At 46.4% G+C, this 19,469-nt stretch overlaps 1 protein-coding gene and 1 non-coding gene across 3 annotated transcripts; both read left to right on the top strand.

Annotated features, from left to right (window-relative positions):
* Positions 1-8,401: 8,401 nt before the first annotated feature.
* LOC117643849 lies at positions 8,402-13,550 on the top strand. Of its 2 annotated transcripts, XM_034382966.1 has the most exons (9): positions 8,402-9,618; positions 9,696-9,875; positions 9,959-10,051; positions 10,140-10,268; positions 10,382-10,525; positions 10,627-10,773; positions 10,880-12,605; positions 12,704-13,017; positions 13,098-13,550. In XM_034382966.1, the coding sequence occupies exons 1-9, from the start codon at positions 9,609-9,611 to the stop codon at positions 13,490-13,492; spliced, it is 3,138 nt and encodes a 1,045-aa protein (XP_034238857.1). In that variant the 5' UTR covers positions 8,402-9,608; the 3' UTR covers positions 13,493-13,550. The 2 variants fall into 2 exon arrangements, with proteins under 2 accessions (XP_034238857.1, XP_034238856.1); XM_034382965.1 differs by having other exon boundaries at positions 8,402-9,875.
* A 5,636-nt stretch (positions 13,551-19,186) lies between these two features.
* On the top strand, positions 19,187-19,257 carry Trnav-cac. Its single transcript has one exon. It is a non-coding gene; the product is annotated as a tRNA-Val (tRNA).
* The last annotated feature ends 212 nt before the right edge of the window (positions 19,258-19,469 follow it).

The raw sequence follows: 19,469 nt of genomic DNA, 5'->3' as shown, positions 1-19,469 counted from the left end.
AATCGTCTCATTAAACCCAATATCAGTTCAAAATCTGTTAGCACTAAATATATGGATTATTTATTGCAAAAAATACATCTATTTATGGATTCTTTACATCAATAGATGTAAGTACTAGAATATTCATGTTAGCTTGCAGCATTGCAATAGAGTGTCATTTCCCCGAGACAAACCAAGACAATTAACATGTCCTCTAATTTCAACAGAAGTTATTCATGCATTTACCTGATTTTATTTACAATGAAATTTAAAAATTAGGATAGTATCAGAGAGACTAAAATCAGTAGATGCACTCAAAGGCAAAGAAAACATTCTATTTACAATCCACAACTACACTCAGTGCACTGACCTGTTCCCCTGTGACGGGGGAGGGGGAAGAGGGGAACGAAACACGTAAACCATTCTCACATTTACTTTCCGTATTTTCCTCTGTTGACACCCCGGAAGGGTTTCAATCATTCTAGAATGTTAAAAAACAATCTCAGTACCTATTTGAGAACCCCTTTGCTCTTAAGTTTGTTTATTTGCATAAGTGCCGTCCCGTCTTGCAGACGGCTTGCAAGCGCGGCAGCCGGTATGAGAAATTGGTCAGCCACACGCTGCTACCAACCTAAACACGCTAATTACCTAGTTCAAAATGATGTTTTGAATATTTCAAACGATGATAATTGTTAATCTGAGATAAACTCCCCCTGTAGGATGTTTAGGAGACTTCAGGTGTGAAATTTGGATACTATTCGTTCAGTAGTTGCTGAGAAACGTGAGTGATTACATACAGAGAGACAGACAGACAGACGCACGACCAGTCACTTTTCGGAGCGCCCAAACACGGCAAGGGCTTCGCTATCGCTCAGCCAATAAAAGGGCCATAACATACGTTGAAATGAGAACATAGAACTACAATAAAATTTATGCGTAATACGATGATATACATTCGTAATACGATGAAATTAATGCGTAATACGATGAAAAGTTGATACCGTGAGAATCAGTGAGAAAAATAGGAAGACTCGTGGGTGTATACTTCAAAATATTTATTCTTCATATTCCTAAACTACAATAAAATTCATGCGTAATACGATGAAATTCATGCGTTATACGATGATATACATTCGTAATACGATGATATTAATGCGTAATACGATGAAAAGTTGATACCGTGAGAATCAGTGAGAAAAATAGGAAGATTGGTGGGTGTATACTTCAAAATATTTATTCTTCATATTCCTATTCATTCTCACTCACACACTCACTCAGTCACCCAATCATTCAGTCAAACCTTCACACGTGTCACTTAAACAGTCAGTCAAAAAAAATAAAAAAAATAAAAAGAATGATGATGAGGCGGGGGTGACTGAAGGATGGAGGAATGGATGGATGATTCAACTATTACGGAGGTTTCTTTAGTTCTACGGACGGTTCCGATTCTTCTTGTTATGCTGGCTGGTCAGATGGACTGTGCTGTGGAGGTTGCTGTCGGGCTGGCTGGTTTATTGGACGGTGCTGTGGATGAGCTTGTTGTGATGGCTGGTATGGCTGGTGATGTAGAGGTTCCTGTTGAGCTGCCGGGTCAGATGGACGGTGATGTTGATGAACTTGTTCTGATGGCCGACCGGAGAGGTACTGGACCAAGGGCGCCATGGAGGCACAGGGGCATACGTTACTGTACACCCAAGGCACCCTGAACCATGTGTGTGCCACACACACTGGTTTCACAGCAAACTGGTGCTGTACTGGAGCACTGCAAAGTACAGAACACTGATGAGAGACAATTTCCACTCCACACGCGGATGAAACCTTACGAACCATTTTGAGCATACATAATACAAGGTAGGTGTACGCCAGACCGTGTCTTGTCGTAACAGGCTTCGCGATGCTGCGCCAGTTTCGACAATCCACGCCTGGCGTAGACACCTACCTTGGCCTGCGGCGCTGCTTTGCTAGACAGACCGTAGAAATGGGCGTGATCCACTCAACAAATAGCATTTGGTCATCAAAATCTACCTTCAACGGGGGTAACTTGGGACACCAGGGGTAACTTGGGACAGTCTGCCCTGTACAGCTTGTTGGTGCTGCCATTCAGCGACGGGGGTTCCTAGCGTCAAACCCGTAGCAGGGTTTTGTTTCAGAGGCCTCAGGGCACGCGCGGAAAGGTGGAAGAGATGCATAACATCACAATTAGTAGTACACTCTCATTCCAGGAACGTGACATCACGTTGAAAATTGTGGCATTGTGTCACATTCGGTCGGGTGCGAATTGGCCAATAATCAGCTTGTTCACATTCAAACGAACGTGGCACAATGCTCGAACGAACGTGACATTTTGTCACGTTTGTTTCAACGTGATGTCACGTTCCTGGAATTAGAGTGTATGTGTAAAACGGGAAACTACATAATAGGGTTTTTGACAAAAAATGTCAATCATTGACAAGTTGACCCTAGTGCAAGGAGTGATATGCAGATTTGGCCGATTAGTCTCTCTGAGTTGTTAGATCATACACAGACAATCAAGGTAGCAGAAGGGCGTTGATTATAGTTTTCCCATCTTCGGTCCTGATTTCAATTTATGAAAAATCGAAATTTTACGGGGTAACTTGGGATAGTCTTTTCCTCATGTTTCCAGCAGTCCTAGCCTTCTAGGAGTTGACTGACCGTCCCTCTCATGACTTAAACTTCGGATTACGCTGATGATGGAAAGAGATGCCTTGCTCTGCATTTTTGTGTTCTGGTAATCCATATTTTGAAATTTTCAGAAAATGCTTGGATAATACCAGTAGAAGAGAGAGTTCCACGTAGAGCCCTTAGATATAGTCCAATATCGGTCCTACAAGAGTTCCTTGGCCTGAATTCTTGAACAACATGGTAAATTTATTACATCCATTAACATCAATAGATGCATGGGAATGTAGCTAACTACCTACTGTCCCAAGTTACCCCCGGTCATGGGGTAACTTGGGACACTCTTTCGAGACCGCTGGGAAACGATATAATCGAGGCAAATGAACCAGACAAGCATGAAATCATGGGGAAAGGGTCAAACTTTAACATAGGTAGGATCCATTGGTCTGGGTTGAGAATCTTGCCTCTGACGTTCCAAAAAAAAACAAAAAAAACGTGAAAAAGTGTCCCACCCCCGTTGCCCTGCTGGAATGCTGGATGCGAATAGGACGTCCAGGATTCGTCCAATTGCCATCCCGTACATCCACGACCTACTGGATGCATCTTACAGCTATCCACGCATCCTGCAGGCCATCCTAGTTTCGTCCAACTTATCCAATGACGTCCGACGCGCATCAAGATTAGATCCTGTGCATTCCAGGCAGAAAAACATAAGGTGTCCATGACGTATCCACCGCATCTCTGCGTTCCGAAATCGTCCCATGTGTGTCCACGTATCTCATCACGAACCATCCGCAACCCATCCTCGCGTCCTTGCCATCTCAGAGCCATCCGCCTCGTATCTCTGCATCCACGTGGCCAAATTGAATCACAGTAGCGTCCTTGTATCCAACCGTTTGACGCATCCCTGGCGCGTCCATGGCGTCCGCCTTCTTCCGCAAAGCATCCCCAAAACATCCAGCGCGTCTGCAACGTACCGTAAGCATCCGTAAGGTATCCGGACGACCCACCCTCATCCTGAGCGCATCCGTCGGCCTCCAGCCTATCCCAGCAATCCATTTGACATCCCGAGTGCATCCAGGGCATCCTGTACGCGTCCAAAGCGCATCCGGACCGTCCCCCGGCATCCGAAATGCATACCGTCCACCTCCAGCCATCCTCTCGTCATCCGGAATGCATACGGGGCGTACTGTACGCGTCCTGAGAGAAGCCGGAGTGTCCGAAAGGCATTCCGAAAGCATCCAGGACATCCAGGATGCGTCTTCAGTACATCCGACGCATCTTGGATGCATCCAAAAGACATCCAATGCATCCAAAATGCGTTTAAAGGACATCCAACGCATCTAGGATGCGTCCAAAGGATATCCAACGTATCCAGGATGCGTCCAAAAGACATCTAACACATCCAGGGTGCGGCCACAAGACATCAAACACATCCAGACCACATACGCAACATCCAGATGGCATCCAAATCACATCAGTGACATCCAGATTGCATCCGAAACACGTCCATGGCATTCATTCTGCGTCAACGCATGTTGGGAGACTTTTGGATGGGCTGGATGTGATTTGGACGCGTCGGAGACCCATGTTCCGACCACTCTTTGAAAAGGTCTCAACAAGATCTATTCAAATCAACAATAAAAATTTTCAGTTGGTCACCCCCCTTTTTTCAAGATACTGATTTTTAAACTCTATCTTGAAAAAAGGGGGGTGACCAACTGAAAATTTTTATTGTTGATTTGAATAGGGTAACGTGCCCAGTGATGGCCAGGGTACCAGTGATGGCCACTTCACACTTTGCGCTGACTTTCCAACCAGGCGAGATTAGTTAAAGAATTGAGCTTTTGAGGTTTTGTACTGTCACATATTGGCAACACAACGCCGAAAAAATTTCAGCTTTTTAGTGTTAGGGACGGCCGCACGGGCGCAGCGCGCTGAACACTGCGTTCTCGGCCGGTCGAACGTTGCTTTCCTTACCGGCCCAGATTAGCGCAGGCTTTAACGGCGTCGCTTGTCATTTGTGAATACGAGGTCCGTGCAAGAGAAACATCACGTCAGAAGAATCGAAAGAGGGCAAGTTAACCATAACATGCAAGTTTTTTTGAAATTTCGTTACATTTGAGGGAAAAGGGGTGGTGGCCAGTACTGGGCAGGCAAAACAGTGCACAGCCAGTGATGGCCACACTAGTGTTTCGAAGCAGACTTTGCAACGACTGACGCGACGCCGTGCATGTCCGTCTAGTTTGTTGCCTGAAATATCTTGGTTTTGACCTGGCATCTCACTCCGCCTGCCTCATGGGGACCTGAATTCACGGTACCATGGAAACTGTTTAGACTCCGTACGTACAATAAGTGTTGTTTTTAAGTCAAAATTTTAAATATGCGATGGAAACAATTCGATTTCAGAAACGCGTTCACCTCAACAAGATGAACAAAAAATGTTAAGCATGTTTTAGGTTCAGGCTTGATTTTCAGAAGTTATCGGCCTTGAAACAGGAAAAAAGATGCATTTTGTACCTTTTTCCACTTTGGACACCGATAAACCTTTGAATTTGAAGTCTGTACCTATAACATGCTTAACATTACATGTTCACCTTCTCGAGATCAAATCATTTCGGAAACCAAATCTTTTCTATCGCAAACTTGAAATTTTAACTTTAATTCTATATTTATGGTATAAACACAAGTAGATTCCCAGGGTAGGTTCCCAGGATTACACTGATTTCCGTTCCCTAAGACACAGTGACCCCTGTAGCTTCGAACAAGGTGCAAACCAGCTGAAATTGGGTTCAATAACTGTCAAAAACGAAAACAAAGCGCTCAAACCCTAGTGTGGCCATCACTGGGCCGGGACCCTGGCTATCACTGGGCAAAAGGTGGCCATTACTGGGCAAACTGTACTGATAGTTTGGTTAATTTTTTCTCAAAGAATAAATTTTATTTTGCTGGTTTCTACCCTTGGGAACCTTTACTCTATCCTTCTTTTATGTTTCTGGAAATTTTCATACCGGTACGACGTGCGGGACACTTAGTAAAGGGGTTAAAGGCGCATCAGTGCGCTAAAAGTGGCCATCACTGGGCACCTTACCCTAGATCTTGTTGAGACCTTTTCAAAGAGTGGTCGGAACATAGGTCTCCGACGCGTCCAAATCACATCCAGCCCATCCAAAAGTCTCCCAACATGCGTTGACGCAGAATGAATGCCATGGACGTGTTTCGGATGCAATCTGGATGTCACTGACGTGATTCGGATGCCATCTGGATGTTGTGGATGTGGTTTGGATGCCATTTGGATGTGGTGGATGTAGTTTGGACGCGTTCTGGATGTGTTAGATGTACTTTGGACGTATCTTGGATGCGTTGGATACAAGGTAGGTTTACGCCAGACCGCGTCTTGTCGTAACAGGCTTCGCGATGTCTCGCGGCCTGTTCCTCCAATCCGCGCCTGGCGTACCTACCTTGGCCTGCGGCGCTAGCCTGCCTTCGGCAGGCATTGGCTTGTCCATCGTCGGTTACTTCTTACGTGTTGCATGCTGGGGGGCTCCGCCCCCCAGTAAGGTCATATGGAAGATAGGTCTGCGCAACCGAGATGCATGCTGGGAGACCGGGCAAGCCGGCAGGCAGGCTGGCAGGCAGGTAGGCGGTCCTCCGCTGCGGCCGGCGACGGATTCGGGAGGGATTAGCTGCCCGGTCTCCCAGCATGCATCTCGGTTGCGCAGACCTATCTTCCATATGACCTTACCCCCCAGACCCCCCTTAATTCAAGATAGAGTTGCTTCATCTACAGATAACACGATCTTGACCCTTGTCACTTTTTTACTTGACGAAGCTGGGGGGCTCCGCCCCCCAGACCCCCCTTTCTTCAAGACAGAGGTGATCTACCTGCAGAAAACTCGATTTTTCGCCGTTTTTTAGGTGTTTTTCGGCTATAAAAACTGAACCAGTTGAGCTAGGATGGTGAAATTTCGCGTGTGCCGAGCCAAGAACATACCTAATAAGCCTGCAAAATCTCAGCCAGATCGGCCGAGCCGTTCAGGAGGAGTAGTGTACACACACACGCAGACAGACAGACAGACAGACAGGAAAAATTTTTCAACCCCACTGGAGTAACAGGCTTCGCTATCGCTCAGCCAATGAATTGGACGCCTTCTGGATGTGTTGGATGTACTTTGGACGTATCCTGGATGTCTATTGGACGCATTTTGGATGCACTGGACATCTTTTGGATGCATCAAAGATGCGTCGGATGTACTTAAGACGCATCCTGGGTGCGTTGTATGTAGACGGTCTGAATACGCTCTGTACTCCTACAGGACGCCCTGGATGCACTCGTAATGCCAAATGGATTGCTGAGATGGACTGGAGGCCGACGGATGCGCTCAGGATGAGGGTGGGTCGTCTGGATACTCTACGGATGCTATTGAAGCTATTCAGTCGCGCTGGATGCTTTCGCGATGAAGACGGACGGCATGGACGCGCTAGGGATGCGTGTCAAACGGTTGGATACTAGGACGCCGTTGTGATATAGTTTGCTTACGTGGATGCAGAGATACGAGGCGGCTGGCTCAGAGATGGCATGGATGCGAGGATGGCTTGGGGTTGCTTCGTGATTCGTGGTGATGACGAGACAAGGATGCTGGGTGGATGCCACTTTTGCATGAAGCTTAAGAGTACTCAAAGTTCTATCTCCTCTAAGAAGGAAGCGGTGGCCGAGGGGCTTAAGCAGTCGACCAGCAAGCGGAAGGGACCGGGTTCAACTCCCGGCAAAGTAGCACCACTTCAAGACGTTCATCACACATCAAGAAGACACCCAGCACTTCCAGACGCCAGTCCACAAGAAAGATCCATCGCATCCTCCTCCGGAAGTCGTCTAACTCATCCAGCGCACAGGGGTCATCCGCAAAGCATCACTACGACATCCGGCACCTACCCTTACCACACCTCGCATGTGCGTGCAATGGATGCGATCTGGATGCTATTCAAATATTTTGGATTTTTTCAAGATGCGATGGATGTGGTTGGGATGCATTCTGGATGTCGAGAGGACGGACGGAGGCGGGTGGGACGCACTCGGGATCCTTTGGGATGGTTCGGAGACTTTCTGGACGCGCTCGTGACGCCCCGGCTGCAGTGTGGACGCCGAGAGGACTGCTGGAGGCGGACTGGATGCACTCGGGTTGCCCCTGGGACGGTCCGGATACCTTCTGGACGTGCTCAAAACACCCCGGCTGCATTATGGGCGCCGAGCGGACAGCTGGAAGCGGGTGGGATGCATCTAGTATGGTTCTGGGACGGTCCGGGTACCTCTGGATGCGTTCAGGACGCCTGGGATGCATTCAGGATGCATCTGGCATGGAGCGGATACGCATTGGACGTTATTTGGAATGTCCGGCAGATTGTGAAACCTATGGGGTGGGATAGAGAGTGGAGGCGGATGTGATGCATTGTGGATTAATTTTGGATACATTTGGGATGCACCTGGGACAGTCGGCATACCACTGGTCATTTGACTAAGTGGCGTAAGTCCACCAGGAGTTGGAGTCTTTTTTTGTAAAAATGTTTCGGTGCAGCCACTAATCAGGAACGCCTTCAGAATCATTGCAGAGTTTGTTCTATATGTACATCTAGTCACTGTGCTTGGTATAGATATGGTCCCAATGATAAGTCATCAAATTTACCTTTAACCAAAGGCCTTTGAAAGAAAATTTAGTTTCACTGTAATTATCTAAAAGGAGACATTCCATGCCGGTTCGGCCAGGGCCTGAAGGTGACCATTGACGATTTCCGCGCCGCTTTGGCATTTTTTTGTACTCGTCGAGATAGGACGATTGCCAAATTTTTAGGTCCCTAAGTCCATTTTTGCGCCCAGGGTGGCGTTTTTTAGATTTCTCTGAACTTATTTTAGTAGTTTTGTTGAAATTGGGCACTTATTTCCCTTTCTTGGCTCTCCACGGCACAATTTCAACGCTAGCGCAATGATTTTGTGCTTAAAAGATGCGTATTGAATAGAGGAAGAGATTCCCGTGGTCAAATTTTACTTTCAAACCCATCTTCGTGGTGACCCAAGCGATTTTGTAAATTAAAAACATGTAAAAATTAGGTAATTTTGCCTAATTTCGGGGAGGGATCTTTCAATGACCGACATCGAAATTTGAACTTTTTCTGACGGATTCTTGAAGGTCTTGGGGAGATCTTTCGAGTTCCGGTGCCAGAAAATATGGGACCGGCCCTAGTTTAGCCGCTACAGCCCTCCAAAGTTTCGAAAAATCCCAAATTTGCACCAAATGGTGCAAAGAGTGAACTTCGGCTTGCAGGCCCAGGGCAATGGCCATGCGGGTCCCAGGCCACACCGGCCCAACTATAACTGACCTCTGCAATAACTTCTACTTGACCCCAAGCCCCAGGGTCACACACCGGCCCGGGGAAAGGGGAGGGAAGGAAGAAAAAAACGTGAATTTTCAAAAAATTACGCCTTTAGCTATGTCCTCCTAGCCCCGCTCCAGTGGTTATTATGGACCTCGGATCCCTTATGTTTGACAATACTTGACCTCCCCTCTTCATCCCCCTCCCTCAATCCTTCCCACTCGGAAGAAGAGGGTGCTCCATTGTCATTCGCGCTCATTTGTCCGGGGAGCGCCTGCGATCAGGTAGGGTAGGCAGCCCCCACAGCACGCGTGCCGTTCGGTGGCCTACGCTGCATACGAGTACCATTAAGGGCTAGACCACACATGATCGTAAGGCAGTGGCTCTGGCTGGAGCCGCTTTGTTTCAAGTTGGTAGTCCTGGATCACTGCTACGATGGGGGATATTTTTGCCAACTAATTGGTAACACGACTGGTCTCGAGGGCTGTTATTTTTGTTGTGATCGCTGGTGAATGGCATTCCCTCTGGGTCATGATATTTTCTATCGTGAAGCTTTCTTAAATCATTTGCGAGGTTTCCGAAGGCACAGAGCAGCTCTTTTATGTTCCTTTCTTCAATGAAAGATGGAACGAGGTGGGTGGTCATCACGTCGCTAGTTAGTGTTTACCAAGATTGTTGATGTCGAAGCTAGGTTATGTTTCTTGTTTTAGCCAAGAAAAAACCAGCTCAAGCTCCAGCTCCCATAAATTTTTGTGTTGGCCAGCACAAAAAAAATGTTTGGGCCGGTGTCTTTAAGGTTGGGGCTCAATATGCTGGTACCAAGTTGGAGCCTTATGTTGGAAAGTATCTGTGCAAGAAATGCCGTCAAAGGGTTCTTGGCTGCACTGAAGGTCTGAATAGTCAAGTGATTTTTGATGTTTGTATTTTAACAATTTAATAATTTAATAATCTGTTCTTCATTTGTTCCATTCAGATTCAAGCAGCACATCTACTGATTTGGTTGAATTTACCAGTCCTAATGTTAGTCAAGCCTGCACTTCAGGTCTGCGCAGCAGTTCCTTGTCAGGTATTGCTTTTTGTTTTCCTTTTTTTTCTTTTTGTAGTTCATGAATAAGATAGAGATTACTGTTATATTTTAAAATTTATTTCTTTAGATTCTAATGCTGACTGGAATTTCCCTGAACAAACCACTCATCCCACTCAAGCCGCCTCAACAACTTCAGCCACAGGTGGTATCGGAAATTATGGCAGTCCAGATCAGCCTTCCACATCTACCATCGCAGGTAATTTATTGTTGAAATTTTGAAGTACTATGTCAATTGCTTATGGAATGTGAAATCTTCAATGGGTTTTATCATTTTGTTTCAAAGTCCTATTTAAACTTTTATTTATTCAGATCCCACTGCGGACCAGGTTTCTTGTGACTTCAGTTTTGTTGAACCCACCAAACACAATCGGAATCAGGCCTCGACATCTGTAGCTATAGATGATAACAGACTTTCTGGCAATCTAGTTCAGCCATCTACATCTACCTGCTCAGGTAATTACCTTGTTGAAGTTTTGCAGTACAATCTTCATTTATTGGAAAATGTAAATACAAAGAAAAAGATTAATTTTTTTTTCCAATTTATATTTATTTAGGTTCTAGTGCTGGTCAGGCTCCCAGTGCCATCAACTTTGATGAACTTTCCAATGTCAATCAGATTCAGGCCTCATCATCTGAAACCGGAACTGATATCGGAAATGAAGGGATTAACTTAACACAGCCCTCTACATCAGCTAAAGCAGGTAACATTTTCCCAACTATTGCTTAACTGGACTTCGTTACTTTTTAGAATGCACTCCCATGAGGGAGTATTTCCACCCTTATTATAAAATTTTCTTCTCTTTTCAGAGTTTTCTGATACCAGAAACTTGTGTTCTACCAAGAACATTTGCTGTGATCCCTTTGACAAACATTATGCACCCATTTTCTCTGACCTTCGACTTCCATCACTGGAACTGCGAAAGCAAGCAATGACACTTGAAGAAAAAATAGTTTTGTCAGAGGATGAATACCTGTGTGGGGCATGTCGCAAGAGGATTCAAACCAATGCAGTTAAAGATGATGATGATGATAACACTCCCACCAACTCTCAACACTCCTCAGCATCTGTGGATTCACCAACCATAAGACAGGCAAAGGCTAAAACTTTCATTGAGACTATATCAGGAGCACCCATTGACTTGAAATATTATGAAAAGGGAAGAAAAATTAATTATGCCAAGAGGAAACTTGAAGATATAGACAGTATTGTAAGGAAGAAATTGTGCACTGCCTTGAATTTACCAGAGAATTCCTTAGACTTAGGTGAAAATCCAGAATCAGCTGATTTTTATGAAATTTTAATTGCACTTCGAGACAAGATTCCATCCTTGCCATACGAAGATAAAATTCAACTGCTGACAATTGCTCCAACATCATGGTCAGTGCGGAAAGTTAGTGAATTTTTTAAAGTGTCTCGGTATGCAGCTAAGAAGGCCAAGACTCTACGTGCAACTGAAGGCATTTTTGCAAAACCACCACCTTATCTTGGTCGCCCAATTCTTGAGAGCACCAAAAAGTTAGTGATTGAATTTTATTGTAGTGATGATGTCAGTAGAGTGATGCCTGGGAAGAGAGACAGCGTGAGCATGGGACAGGGTGTGCATGAGCAGAAAAGACTTTTACTTGGTAACTTAAAAGAATTGTACGCTATCTTCAAGCAACAAAACCCTTCCATAAAACTTGGCTTCTCTCTTTTTGCTGCCCTTCGACCAAAATTCTGTGTGATGGCAGGGTCAGCGGGAACCCACAGTGTGTGCTTGTGCACCACTCATCAAAATCTCAAGCTGAAGTTCCATGCACTCAAGATCAAGGAAAAATTGAAAGAAGTTATTCCAACTTTAGTTTGTGAACCCTCTACTAGAGAGTGCATGCTCAGAATTTGTCCAAAGTGCCCCAAGGAAAAAGACATTCTTTCTATTCTTGAGAAGTACATTCTAAAAGGATGGACTGATACTTCTGAAGAAGAGACGGAAGAACTGGATGAGACTGAAGAACTTGACGATGCAGATGCTCTCCAAGACATCTTACAAGAGACAGTACAGTACAATCAGTGGACAACAGTTGACAGGGCTGAAATTGTTACCCATCAAAGTACTGTTAAAGATCTTCTTCATTCAGTAGTCAGTGATTTGCGTAAAGCTATACCACATGATTACATATCAAGAGAACAGGGAAAATTTTTGAAGGAGAAGAAAGAAAGTATGAACTCTGATGAAGCTATTATTATCATGGATTTCAATATGAATTATTCATGCTTGCTCCAAGATGCCATTCAAAATTACCACTGGTCCAAAAAGCAATCCACAGTCCATCCAACTGTCATCTATTACAAGGAAGATGGGGTTTCAAAGCATGTTAGTCTCTGCTTTATTTCTGATGATTTGGATCATGACTCCTCCTTGGTGCAAGCCATTCAAGACGCTACAATTAAATTCATTACTGAGAAACTCCCTTTCATTAAGAAAGTAACGTACTTGACTGATGGCTGTGGTCCTCAGTACAAAAACTTTCGGAGCTTTATCTACATGTGCAAGTAAGTACTATTCTTGTTTTATCTTAAATTATTGCTGAAGAAAGTACTTTTCTCTCTGATACATGCTAAACCTGACATGTATTTTCTTCCATTAACAGGCATTTCTCCAAATATGGGATAAAAATGACTTGGTGTTTTTTTGCCACGAGCCATGGGAAGTCAACCTGTGATGCAATTGGGGCCCATGTCAAACGGAGTGCTGTAAGAGCCAGTCTCCAACGCCCTATTGATAATCAAATTACAGATGCGCAGAGGCTTTTTGAGTTTTGCAAGAGCTCCGCCTTAAGCAGTACTGTCTCATTTTTTTTTATTTCCAAGGCAGAGGTTGATCTCAGAAGAATAAGTGACAGGGATATAATTGCTCTACCAATTCCTGGCACTAGGTCATTCCATCACTTTTTTCCCCTATCTGGTATGTCTAAAATAATAGTCATTTTCTTTTTAATATCTGAAAACCATTCTTAAAAATTTGTACCTTTTTTCTTCATTTAGAAACTACAGTTGGATGCAAAAGGGTTAGCTCTGACACTCGATTTACCCTTGTGCACGAGATCTGCGAAGCCAGTGAGCCTCTCACCCTTGAAATAAATAATTATGTGGCCGTTATAGTGGCAAAAAAAGTCTATGTGGCCCTCCTAACCGATATTGACACCCAAGAGCAAGAGGCTGACTTAATGTTGCTGTACCCACCTCTCCCAGCAACAAGATTTACATGGAATGAGGAGTCAAGTGGCTATGTGGCACCAATCCCACACATTCTGGCCACAGTTCCAGTGTCAGAGGAACCGTCATCAGAATACTCCATAAGCAAGGATGAAATCGCAAGGATCAGAAACTTAGCACAACTCAGAAAAAAAGTTATTAAGAGCACAGTTGACAATCAATAAGGAAATAAATACAATGTGCAACATTTTTGGTGAACTTGTCTATTCTTTGAAAACTCCAACCCCCTTTTACTGGTTATCTTTTGAGATGACGCCTCCAGCAGAGACGGCCGAAGAGGGCGTACACGGGCCGTGCGTCCAGGTCGAAGCGCCTGCACGTAGGCCACCGAACGGCACGCGTGCTGTGGGGGCTGCCTACCCTACGATCGCAGGCGCTCCCCGGACAAATGAGCGCGAATGACAATGGAGCACCCTCTTCTTCCGAGTGGGAAGGATTGAGGGAGGGGGATGAAGAGGGGAGGTCAAGTATTGTCAAACATAAGGGATCCGAGGTCCATAATAACCACTGGAGCGGGGCTAGGAGGACATAGCTAAAGGCGTAATTTTTTGAAAATTCACGTTTTTTTCTTCCTTCCCTCCCCTTTCCCCGGGCCGGTGTGTGACCCTGGGGCTTGGGGTCAAGTAGAAGTTATTGCAGAGGTCAGTTATAGTTGGGCCGGTGTGGCCTGGGACCCGCATGGCCATTGCCCTGGGCCTGCAAGCCGAAGTTCACTCTTTGCACCATTTGGTGCAAATTTGGGATTTTTCGAAACTTTGGAGGGCTGTAGCGGCTAAACTAGGGCCGGTCCCATATTTTCTGGCACCGGAACTCGAAAGATCTCCCCAAGACCTTCAAGAATCCGTCAGAAAAAGTTCAAATTTCGATGTCGGTCATTGAAAGATCCCTCCCCGAAATTAGGCAAAATTACCTAATTTTTACATGTTTTTAATTTACAAAATCGCTTGGGTCACCACGAAGATGGGTTTGAAAGTAAAATTTGACCACGGGAATCTCTTCCTCTATTCAATACGCATCTTTTAAGCACAAAATCATTGCGCTAGCGTTGAAATTGTGCCGTGGAGAGCCAAGAAAGGGAAATAAGTGCCCAATTTCAACAAAACTACTAAAATAAGTTCAGAGAAATCTAAAAAACGCCACCCTGGGCGCAAAAATGGACTTAGGGACCTAAAAATTTGGCAATCGTCCTATCTCGACGAGTACAAAAAAATGCCAAAGCGGCGCGGAAATCGTCAATGGTCACCTTCAGGCCCTGGCCGAACCGGCATGGAATGTCTCACAGGCATTTGTTATGAGGTAAATTTGATTACTTATCATGGGGACCGTACCTGTACCAAGCACAGTGGCCAGATGTACATATAGAACAAAATCTGCAATGATTCTGAAGGCGTTCCTGATTAGTAGCTGCACCGAAAAATGTTTACAAAGAAAGAATCTGACTTCTGGTGGACTTACGCCACTTTGTCAAATGACCAGTGATACGCTTTGGATGATGTCTGGACGACGGACGGACACTGACGATACCTTCTGGATGCGGGAGGGACACCTCGATTGAGTCTCCGGATACGTAAGGACACATGCGGGACGATCCATGGACGAAGCCGGCGCGCTCTGAGACCATCCATAATGAGAAAAACCTGACGCTCTCGGGACGTCCGGAATACGTCCCGAAAATTCCGCTAGGGTGACGGTAGACCAATAGAACTTAACTTTGGGTCGGGGGTCTGAATGGGTTCTATTTTCGCTATCAGCAGCCTCAAAAACATAGGAAACAACATGAAACTCGACAAAAAGTTTAAAATACCGAACAAGTTGTCTTTTTCTGCCGTTTTTAAGTGTTTCGGCTGAAATGACCAAACGGATTGAGATAGAAAGCTAAATTTTGGTGTGTGGCGAGCCAAGGACATACCTAATGACCCTGCAAAATCTCAGCCAGATCGGCCGAGCCGTTCAGGAGAAGCACTCGTGTGAATTTTGTCAGAATGTCAGAAACATGTCTGAAATCCTGATCAAAATTCGCGCACCTCTGAAAGCTGAAATTCTGAAAACTTACTCTGATATTGATGGTGTGAGTTCTACAGAATGTCAGGAGATGTTTTCAGCTTTCAGAGGTGCGCGAATTTTGATCAGGTTTTCAGACAGGTTTCTGACATTGTGATAACATTTACACGAGTGAGTGCACACGCACACACGCAGACAGAAAAAGTTTTTCAATCCTACTGGAGTAACGAGCTTCGCTTTCGCTCAGCTAACAAGCTAATTTAGTTTGTTATGAAGAAACAGTTAAGCATACTACGTATGTGCAAATTTATGCGTACCTTCCGATGAAAAACCATCGCAATACGTATAAAAACGGTCATAAGATGTGTTGAGTGTGTGGCGCTCATACGAGTACGGATTGCAGAGCCTAGGTCACTAAAACATTGCCGCACTAGGGGCGAGGCTCGGGGCGAGGTCACCGCTGGGGAGGGGGCGTCGCCCCGTCGGGGCCTCGGTAAATTGGGCTGGCTGCCTCCAGCGCCTTCACCGTCAACAACACTTGCAGCAGGCGACGCTGTCTGACTCATCACCGCGTCCGCGATGAATTTGCGAGCCGTTCTCGGGCCCCGTTTGGGGGTCTCCGTGCACTGCTTCACGAGGTGCTCACTGGAGCCACACCTAGCACAAGTTTGCGGCTGCCCCGGGTAAAAGACTACCGCCGTTAGCCCCGCCACAGACAGGTTCGAGGGAATATGAGCCGTCAGGTTCATCCGGATTATCCTAGTCCCGTTACAGATGGTCGTTTTCTTGCCGTCTCGAACCCAGAAGTCCTGCTTGAAATGTTTACTACACACTGTCATTTTATGGCCGAGTTTCTTTCCGGTTTTTATTGCAATTGCCCATTTTAGGCGTTCCACTTCATCCTTCAGCACTTGGTGCAGGTGGTTTGTCTCGATTTTCACGTTACTGCATTGTGGTACGCAACAATTATGTCTATCTTTGCGCGATTTCTTCGACTTGACGCCGCTTTCCATCGCTAATCGTCTCTTGCAACCCGAAAACAATGTGACAACCACGTAGAAGGGGAGCAAAGTCAGCCCAGCCCACGCTAAGCGAACGCCCTGCGGCTGCGGCCTCAGGGATCACGGATTCCTTAGTTCGCGCGGCGGCCGCGCGTGGCGCTGCGGTAGCTCTTTGAAACGCTAATTTGCCCGACCGGCTCGCCGTACTGGCTCAGGTGCTTGGTATCAAGGTCATGGGGCATTCCGAAGGGCAGGTCACACGCGCGCACAGCCAGATTGTTGAGCCCGGCGAAGTACAGGATCACGGGCGTGGGTGGACTCACCGTTTGAATACCGAAAGCTCAGCTCGCCGTCGTCCAGGGAGTCGGCCGAGCTGGGCAGGCAGGGTGACCGTGGTCTTCTACTGCCTCCCGCCGCTCACGTGGTCCACGTAGATGCCCCGGGACCAGCGCAGGACGTCGGACACGGCCAGTCTGCGCAGCTTGGCCCGGGCGGCGGATGGGACGCCCAGCATGTTCAGCTTACCCTCGTTGTCGGGGTCCCAGGTGCCCAGCGCGTCGACCAGGAGGGCGTCGGTGAAGCCGCGCTGCTGGAGGTGGAGGGCGAGGTGCGCGTACTTGCCGTTCTTCTCGGCCCTCTTGGCCTGGTACGTCTGGTATTTGTTGTCGAAGAGACAGGCCACGTCGACGATCACTGCAGTCTTCGCGGCCTCGTCCAGGAGTACCAGGTCGGGCTTGTCCAGGCTCCCCGAGCCCGGGACGGTCCGCTCGACCCGGAGGTTGTTGGTGGAAGGCATGGCCTCGATAACGTGTTGGAGGACTGATCGGTGTCTGCTGTTTGAGGCTGCGCTGTGTTTCATACAGTGGCAGAGGACATAGGTTTTTTTATATTTTTATTTTTCGGAAAAACATGTTTGTTTGGCTCAATTAACAGCATATCAATTATCAACAATTAAATAAAAGCACTCTAAGCCTCGCCCTGTGCAGGAAGCTTTAGTCGCAGAATCTGGTGTACTGGCCCCCGCGCATGAAGTAGTTCGATGCTTCATGGCTCCTGGCAGCCTCAAACACCTTGCCCCGGTCTGGTTTGGAGGGAAGGACAAGCAGGCGGTGATGCTGGAGGGCAAGGCGAAGCTGGAAGTGGAGGTCTTTTTGCGGGTGGCTGCGGACACGGTCACGAGGTTGAGCGTGCAGGGGCTCTAGTGACTTTGGGACATACCACCAGGGGGTGGCAACAGCCTAGTGCGCGCGTGAAGCTATGCGCGCCGCTCGGGCCGGCATGGAGCGGCCGGGCGGCTGGGCCGCGCGGCCGAACCAAATTAAACAGAACTTTGTCAAAACTGCATCGAACTGAGTAAACGAGGTCATTTTTAGATTCTACGCAAAATTTCCTATCCGTGAGTGACAATGGAATGGACTTTTGGATATGTAAAACAGTTCTAAAATCAATTTGAAAACCAAATTTACGGCACCAGACAGCCGACTTAAAGTTTCCCTTTCACTAAAAAAGCTATTTCCGTTCGTTTTAGGTCCATACATACAGCGAGCCGATTGTTGGCCACTATTTTCCGGGTTGCTTGGTACACTTGGAACGCCAATACGACTTCTGTAGCAGAAATGCCGATCCAAAAACTAATTTCCATTTTTGGTCCAAAATTGTATTTTGCAACTTTGGAGGTTAAAAGGACAGTTTGAAATAGGTTTCTCAGCATTGTCAACCTCACCAAGCAACCCAGAATTCAATTCTCTATCGCCCTGCTGTGTTGGATTTGCAAAAGGAGGTCAAACTTCTAATTGAAACGAAAAGGCCCGAAGCGCTGCAAAACCGCCAAAACAGTTCAAGTATTTTGTGGAGCTTAATGTGTGAAAACTATTTCTCAGATTGTAAATCCAACCACACCACCTTGTAGGCCAGCCAATTCTACAGCTCCATTGTAAGTTTCATCGCAATCGGAGACCAAGAGTAAAGACAGCTATAATAATTGTAAATCCCATCAGTTTGGTTGATTGGTCGAGCGGGCGCAAGTATGAGAAATCGCTGCGGCAGATTTTTGCAGCTAACTTTAAAATATATTCTGCCGCCTTCACTCTTGGTCTCCGATTGCGATGAAACTTACAATGGAGCTGTAGAATTGACTGGCCTACAAGGTGGTGTGGTTGGATTTACAATCTGAGAAATAGTTTTCACACATTAAGCTCCACAAAATACTTGAACTGTTTTGGCGGTTTTGCAGCGCTTCGGGCCTTTTCGTTTCAATTAGAAGTTTGACCTCCTTTTGCAAATCCAACACAGCAGGGCGATAGAGAATTGAATTCTGGGTTGCTTGGTGAGGTTGACAATGCTGAGAAACCTATTTCAAACTGTCCTTTTAACCTCCAAAGTTGCAAAATACAATTTTGGACCAAAAATGGAAATTAGTTTTTGGATCGGCATTTCTGCTACAGAAGTCGTATTGGCGTTCCAAGTGTACCAAGCAACCCGGAAAATAGTGGCCAACAGTCGGCTCGCTGTATGTATGGACCTAAAACGAACGGAAATAGCTTTTTTAGTGAAAGGGAAACTTCAAGTCGGCTGTCTGGTGCCGTAAATTTGGTTTTCAAATTGATTTTAGAACTGTTTTACATATCCAAAAGTCCATTCCATTGTCACTCACGGATAGGAAATTTTGCGTAGAATCTAAAAATGACCTCGTTTACTCAGTTCGATGCAGTTTTGACAAAGTTCTGTTTAATTTGGTTCGGCCGCGCGGCCCAGCCGCCCGGCCGCTCCTTGCCGGCCCGAGCGGCGCGCATAGCTTCACGCGCGCACTAGGCTGTTGCCACCCCCTGATACCACTCGCACTAAATGCCTCATCCGGATTCCGTGGTGTAGCGTATATCACGTCTGCTTCACACGCAGAAGGTCTGGTTCGATCCCGGGCGGAATCATCAGGGGCGGACTGGCGGTGCTGGGGCCCCTCCGGAAATGAGTCTGAAGGGCCCCACTATCACCGTATCATAAACGAAACTTTCAAATGCAGGGATCACGGATTCTACTAAGAACTAATTTGACTGTTCAAAAGTCAATTAACCAGCAATAATGGTGCTGATGAAGCTACGGCATTTGAGCTGTGCTCGGCGGGTCCTAAGAATTAGCGTCC

The sequence above is a fragment of the Thrips palmi genome, unplaced genomic scaffold (assembly GCF_012932325.1).
Source record: "Thrips palmi isolate BJ-2018 unplaced genomic scaffold, TpBJ-2018v1 HiC_scaffold_17, whole genome shotgun sequence".
NCBI classification, from domain to species: domain Eukaryota; kingdom Metazoa; phylum Arthropoda; class Insecta; order Thysanoptera; family Thripidae; genus Thrips; species Thrips palmi.
Note: the sequence above shows the minus strand (reverse complement) of the source record. Positions and strands in the feature narration are given on the sequence as shown.